This window comes from Lathyrus oleraceus, chromosome 3 (genome assembly GCF_024323335.1).
Source record: "Lathyrus oleraceus cultivar Zhongwan6 chromosome 3, CAAS_Psat_ZW6_1.0, whole genome shotgun sequence".
Lineage (NCBI taxonomy): Eukaryota > Viridiplantae > Streptophyta > Magnoliopsida > Fabales > Fabaceae > Lathyrus > Lathyrus oleraceus.
This window is the reverse complement of record NC_066581.1, coordinates 319967558-319975029: the sequence shown is the minus strand read 5'-3', so window position 1 is coordinate 319975029 and position 7472 is coordinate 319967558. Positions and strand designations below refer to the sequence as shown.

At 32.5% G+C, this 7472-nt stretch overlaps 1 protein-coding gene across 1 annotated transcript; it reads right to left on the bottom strand.

The window, feature by feature from the left end:
• Positions 1-5103: 5103 nt before the first annotated feature.
• LOC127129215 (uncharacterized) lies at positions 5104-7472 on the bottom strand. Its single transcript, XM_051058481.1, has 2 exons — positions 7317-7472; positions 5104-6412 (listed from the first exon to the last, which is right to left on the bottom strand). Exons 1-2 carry the CDS (start codon positions 7387-7389, stop codon positions 5343-5345), a joined length of 1143 nt encoding a protein of 380 aa, XP_050914438.1. The 5' UTR covers positions 7390-7472; the 3' UTR covers positions 5104-5342.

Below are 7472 nucleotides of genomic sequence, written 5' to 3'. Positions count from 1 at the left end.
CATATGTTATAAAGAAATACTTCTCCTGAGGTTCCCTAATTCTTATGACTATGGATGATGAGGAGCTCTCACACCCCATGAAATCTGATGTAGTCAAAAAATACTATGCCTTATAAAAATCCACTAAGTCGAAAACCTGAAAAGCCAACTTAGGAAAAAATAGGTATCTTGGTAGACTAAAAACCCGAAAGGGCGGTCCAGGCAAAAGTTAGGGATAAATAAAAAAAATATAGCTCACTAAGTTAAAAACCCAAAAGGGTGAATTAGAGAAAAAAAAGCGTCTTGGCAAAAATTAGGGACAAAAGAAAAAGATTGCATCAAACAAAACTAATTAATACAAATAGCCCAAGGCGGAAGATCAATCCAGTTGCTCCCTTCATAAGCAATATTTTGTGGAGTCATGGTTATTAGGGATAATAGTGGTTATTGTGATTCAATGTAAACCTTTTCCCATTTCCATTTTCAAAATTGTAACATTCTATGGAGCTACGCCATTTGCATGCTACCATTCTTGAATAAATACAAAATTTGCCCATCAATTACTTTTTTTTTCGTATTTTTTTATGTTTTTCTTTATTATGAAAAATATCATTTGTTTATTAATAATTCCATATTGAGAAAACATGAATATGCTTTGACATGTGTGAGGATTAAAAGGAAATCATTTTGTTTCCCAAAAGTCTCAAGGTTGCAAAAACACTCCTAGATCACCACAACAGTAATCTCCATGGAGCACAATCTATCAATCCTCTGGAATGAACCTTTGTTTGGTTACAGTCGTCAAGCTTGGTGGATTCTCCTCTGATAATATCTATCACAAAATACTTGGTTGAGTTATTGATGTTGAGGAATCAGAACCTCCATAAATAGTCTCTATAAACTCCCAGTCTGCATCGTGTCATCATTTGCATATCATGATCATTCATATATCATGCATAAAAGCAAATTCAAATTATGCATAGCCGAAGTTTAATTCGCGCTCGTTTTGCATTGATCCTGATCTATTTGGTTGATCATATATCCATTCACCTCAAAAGTCCAATTTTGTTTGGCGCCCTCAAACCATGGTTCGATTTCCGCAAGCAGTAATCTGTTTGAATCTAGTAATTATTTTACTGATGCCTTCGATTAAGTCCAGTGTTATATGGAAAATTCCATTTGAAGCTGGTAATTATCTTACGGATGCCTTCAGTCAAGTCCAGTCTCGCCTGGAAAATTTATTTGAAGCCAATAATTATTTTACTGATGCTTGTGTTCAAGTCTAATCTCGCATGACAAACTCTGTTTGAAGCCAGTATATATTTTACGGATGCCTGCGGTTAAGTTCAGTCTCGCATAGCCTTTCATTTTTAAAGTCCAACACCGTCTAGCGTTCTGTCATTTTTAAGTCCAGCACCGTCTGGCATTCTATCTTTTAAAGTCCAGTATCGTCTAGGATTCTGTCATTTCTTTTCCCTAGCAATTTGTTATCCCTAGTGAGTCTTCACCCATCCGTCTTTGACATCTTTCCGTGGATCACTACTACCATATTTCCATCATTTCCCACAGGTATGTTTATCATCAATCATAAAAAATAGTTGTTAGGGTTCGTTTCATCTCACATTATATCCCCAACAAACCAAAAAAAAAGAAGTCATTCAACTCATAGCATAACATCTCATTGCATCTAGGGGGGAAATCCAAGTCTTTTATATTTAAATACATTTTATCCGGATTCTATGACGATTACCACCACTCACGCCATCCGGTAAATACATTTAAATAGGGGCAATTATCACACCCTGAATTTTTCCCCACTTAGTTCATTTGTATTCATTCATTTATATTCATCCATTTGCAGTCATTTCATTCATCTGCATCTCATAATTTGAATTAATTTCTTATGACCAACTCATCTGGTCACAAAGGTTTATTCTCATACATAAACCAAGGTTAAAGGTTAAGAACTTTGGGCCAATTTGTTTTGTTGATCTATTTTGGCCAATTCATACGTTCATGTCATGCATCATTAGAGGTTATTAATAAGTCTTGGTTCATTTGGGTCTTTGTGTTTAAGGTATAAGTTTTGGTTTGCTTGTAAGTTAAGAATTAATTTCTCTTAACCTCTTGGAAAAGAGATTATTCTTTTTAGCCAATTTGAACCTTACTTAATTTCTTGTCATAATCCATATGTTCCTCATATTCATTCATTCATGTATACTTTAGTTTTAAGTTATTAGTGAGTGTCTCAATGACACACATTTGGTTTTGTTTTTCAATATATTTCTCTTATTCAAGAATTATTATTGAATCAATTATATTCAAGTACAAATGCATTTTTATTTGTTGCATACAATTTTCATACACATTTGCATACACATTAACATATGTTTTGCATTACCAAAAATTCACAAGTTACCAAAGGAAGCTTCATTTATTCTTGAATTGTTTGTTTTACATTAATTTAGACTATTGCATCATTTTTATTTTACAAGTTTTGTTTCTTAAAACTTAAGAAAATCCTAAAAAATTCCTAGTCTTCAATCACCCAAGTCTCCTCTTGCTTACTTCAAAGTTCCAAGCTTGCCAAAGCCACCTCCATGCCAATTTCCCCTAACCATGATTTTCATCCATCATTTAAAACCATAAAACAAAAAAGAGATATTTCAAATTAAATATCTAGTTTGCATCATCAAAAATTCAAAACTCAAAAAAAAAGATGGAATATTTTTTTTCACTAGAGTAACAAAACCATTATCCTGCAAGTTTTACTTTTAAACCAAAATTTAGAAAATAACAAAAAGGCCAAGGAACAGCAAAAACAACAGAACTTGCACCATAACTAACAATCTTTCAGCATCAAATTAAAGCAACTTTGATTCCTTCCCTTTCCATCAAATATACAACACCCAAACCTAAAATTTCTAACATAAATACACATGTATCAGGATGAACACACCAGACACTAACCACCATCGAGAACTCTAATCGTAGCAGCCACTAACATACATCAAATGCAACCATCAAAAATCATCAAAATGACTTAGTGAAGCTCTAAACAATTTCTTTCTACAAACCCTCCTAGAGCTCTCTCTCTCTCTCTCTCTCTCTCTCTCTCTCTCTCTCTCTCTCTCAAAATGACTTAGTGAAGCTCTAAACAATTTCTTTCTACAAACCCTCCTAGAGCTCTCTCTCTCTCTCTCTCTCTCTCTCTCTCTCTCTCAAACACACACACACACACACACACACACACACACACATACTAAGCTTCATTTTGAAACTCTAAACATTTGGGCTTAAGACCCTTCACTCATAAATCTCTACTCACAACTCCCTAAAAAGATCGTATCGTTACATTATCAAAGTGAAACTTCACCCTCAATCAAGCAATACGCAGGCAACTTCAAATAAATAAACAAATATTATCCATGAAAAAGAAGGAGTAGACGTTTGTTTCAGAAAGTAAAGCTTGAAAACCAAGGAAGCACATACCTAAGGTAACATATTAGGGGTCAACAAACTCTCGTCAGAGTCTTAAATTCTAGCAAGACTTTTGCGCATAGATCTTATATTGTCCTCTTTCCTTTTATAGTTGTTGTTATATTTTCATGTTTTCTTTGAAAAAACCTTGATGCAGACAATAAAAATGGTTTAAGCACATAACTAAGGTAACATACTAGGGTATTTTTATTTTGTGTTGGAATGTTTTTCATTTCTGCTTGATTTCGTGTTAGCCATGAATATAGGTTAAGGTTGTTTATTTGATTGAGTTTTTGTGCTATGAGCTTTATATTTGTTTCGATCGAGTTTGGGGGCTATAAACGTTTCTCGATTCATTTAAAAAAAGAAATTAGAGGAGAGTGAGATAGAGAGCGTGAGAATCAAGTTTGAAGAAAAGTTGTTTTTTTTTGTGTGTTTGATTTACGTATGTTTCTTCTACCTGATTTGTTTTGTTTGAGCTTTGGATTGCAAAAATGAAGGAATCACATTTTTCAGAAGTATAAACATAAGGAACGGCGATTAGGTTTAGATTATTGGTTTCTTTTTCTTTTATTTTTATGTTGGGTATGGGCCGGGTCGAAACCATCCTATTTTGTTCCCTATGACCCGCGCCCTGAGAACCATGGGCAGGCTCTCTCTTGGGCTTCAACGCCCTATTTGTGTTTCCCCTCCTAATAACAGGCCAACACCCCCTAAGCCTATTTTATTATTCGTTTTAACAATTTAGTTTAAGTTTTAAAAAAAACAAAAAAAAATATTCTAAGTAAAAAAAAAGTTTTAACTTTATTAAAATATTTTTTTTCCTTTTATTTCTAATATTTTTTTATATTTTGTTTATCAAAGATTAATTTTAGTTATTTATATGTTTGATTTAGGTTTAATCTTATGATATTTCAAAAAAAGCACTAAAGTTTTAATTAGTCTTAGACTTGGTCTTGATTCATTGTATGTTCATTTGGATTGATCTTTGTTTGTGTGAATACTTATTTGAATACTTGACCTTTGATCAGCTTAATTTTCTATATGGACCTTTAATTGTTAAATAAAATGATAAAGGGGGTGCATAATCAAAATCAATCTTTTAAGATAAGTTTCAAAAACTTGATAAAGCATCAAAGTGATTTTCAAGACCTCACCATTCTCAAATCATTTTGCATTCGCAAATCAAAACTCGATTAACATCGAGCCATTTTTGAAATAAGAAAGGGTGACGAAGTAGTGTAGTGTCATACACTTTATTTGATTTGCACTAAAAACTAATGCACTTTATTTGATAAAATTTCCAACATGCATACATAAACATAAATACCCTTCCATATTCACGGAGAGACAACCAATCAATTACTTCATTTATAACTTCATATATGTTTAGAATAAAAGTAGACTTGACATAGTCACTATGATACAGTACAAGTTGTGAGTCCAAACATACAAATTCAAACTCATTGCAAAATCAAACATAAAATTTCACTGGAAACATGCATTAGGACTTGACATTGACGAAATCGAGGCAAATTCAGACACATACTACATATGTTCTCACGTAACTTTGAGACTGATATGTCAAGTAAATGACCTAATATAATATGAAGAACACTCAAATAATTTTTCTGAAACATAATCATAGGCCTTTTATGCCTAAAACTTCCAAGATATTTTAGATAACCCCAAAAAATCGCCATGTTCACAAGTAATATTCATCAAAAGCCACATAATTTAAGCTAATATTTTGAAACTAAAGAAACCATAACAAAAGTTTCTACTATACTTAAAGTATAAGGAAATAAAAGGGAAATACAGAGAACAATATGATCCAAACATGAAGGTCACACAACAAGTTACATAGTGCAAAAGTTAACAAATTACTCAACAAGAGAGTAATCTACTTCATCATGAAGATTTCGAAAACACCAATCTAGCCAATAAGTTCTTGATCTACTTGATCTACGACGAGGTCGACGTCTACCAGATGGCATAATGCATTTCAGCAGTTCATTACTACTCCCTGAATATACTTCACATTCTGTAGTCATACAATTAATGTAATACACAGAGTTGTTCTCATAGCCCCATTTTCTTGGGTTCTCTATTGCATAACATTTGTTACGCGAATAAAATAATGAAATTTCACCCAAAGTTTGTACCTTGACATAACTCATTGTTCCCAAGTCTATCTTGTAGACATCCAATTGTCTCCCTGGTGTAAAATCAACAACTAGAAGCTTCCCATCACAATTAAGTAACTTAAGGTAAGAAGAAGTTATGTTTGGAGTATTTTCTAGCTTTAGAAATTTCAAACTTGAAGAGTTCAAGCTAAGTACCCCGATTTCAGCTTTGTTAGTGATAACATAAATTATATTATGAAAAACAACAAAGTCCACAACCTTCCATGGATTCCCTCTTTTAATATAAGTTTCCCAATTAGAATTTCGTGACTGATAGACATGCAAGCTGAACAAACATTTGCAGGAAGCCACTATGACAAACTCACCAGATCCTTTCGCAAAAGCAAGTAAGACTCGACAAGCATAATAATTCAACTCATTTACAATTGTTGAGATATCAATAATCTTCTGCTTTCTTGTAAATGGATTCATTAGTTGAAGTATATTGTTGCCTGCCATGATTAGATATCCACTGGAAGAACCACAATAGAACAATCCCCAAAAATAGCTCATTTCAGAGAGGTAGGCTCGTTGGTCAGGTATGCTATAAAAAGAATAAAATTTCTTAGCATATGATGTTGTTTCCACAAGTAATGGTGAATGAGATTCTAGAAAGTTTTTCCAATAAATCTTCTTAACTACCCTCCACTCTTTGCAAACACTTGCAAAATCAAATAGCTCATCAAAACTTAGTTTATGGGAAATGGTATCAAGCACATTCCAAGGAAGGTGGCTGAAATCAATATCATTTTCCACTTTCTTCCCTACTGCAATGACAATGTTAGGCAATTTAGAATATTAATAATAACATTACATATAATTTTATTCATTTATCTTATAATAATTGAAAATCACGAGATGAAGGAATGTTTCAAAATATTATAATAATCCAAGAAAGAGATTTTCCTAAAAATAAGGCATTGTTTCTAGAGTACGTGTAACTAAATCCACACATAGTATAATTAAAGTAATTGAGACTGCACTAAGGAAAATTTAAATTAGTTACAAGAAAGGTGACTAGGGATAATGAAAAATTAAAAGGAATTTCCAAAAATTATGCCTAGTGTTATGCACTTGAAGCATGGAATTCGAGGGTGGCCCAACAACAAATTTAGGATAAACCTTGATACTATCTTAGAAATTGGACATGAGATAAAAGTCAAAGACACAATGTTGACTTGAAAACTGAAAGCCTTATAAGAATTACTATATATTTGGATAATTAGAAACTCAGCACACAACTTAGAAGCTATATTATGACCTATTCGAAGATGTAATAGTGGTCATCAAATTTTTTTGCATTTATGGTGGCTTTTCAACACAAGTAAATTTCCTCGTACAGAAGAGCCATATAAATAATCGAATGAAACATAAAGAAAAAACTAAAATTTTAACAAAGGAAAAATGAAATGGGAACATGGTCCGACTGCAAAAACAGCCTCAGACTCCACAACAGCGAAAGTCATATGCACTAAGACACTACATATTTTCAAAATTCAAGTGAAATAGGAAAAAAATCAAAAAATAACATATACAAGAAAACTATATGCTAAAGATTTGATACTTAATTTTTTTAAAAAAATATACTGATAATGATATGACAGGCATAATAATACATCTTTAAAATTAATAAAATTAAAAGATGGAGTATATAAGCATATGAAATCATACTTGATTGTCGCAAAGGTACGCCATTGTAACTATTAGATCTGATAAAATCTTCTTCATCGTCTCCTTGTTGCATTCCTAATTTCTCTGCGGCTATCTTGTCTACTTTATTCTCTTTTTTTGTGTGTGCACGATTGGGCTTAAAACCCTTTTATACAG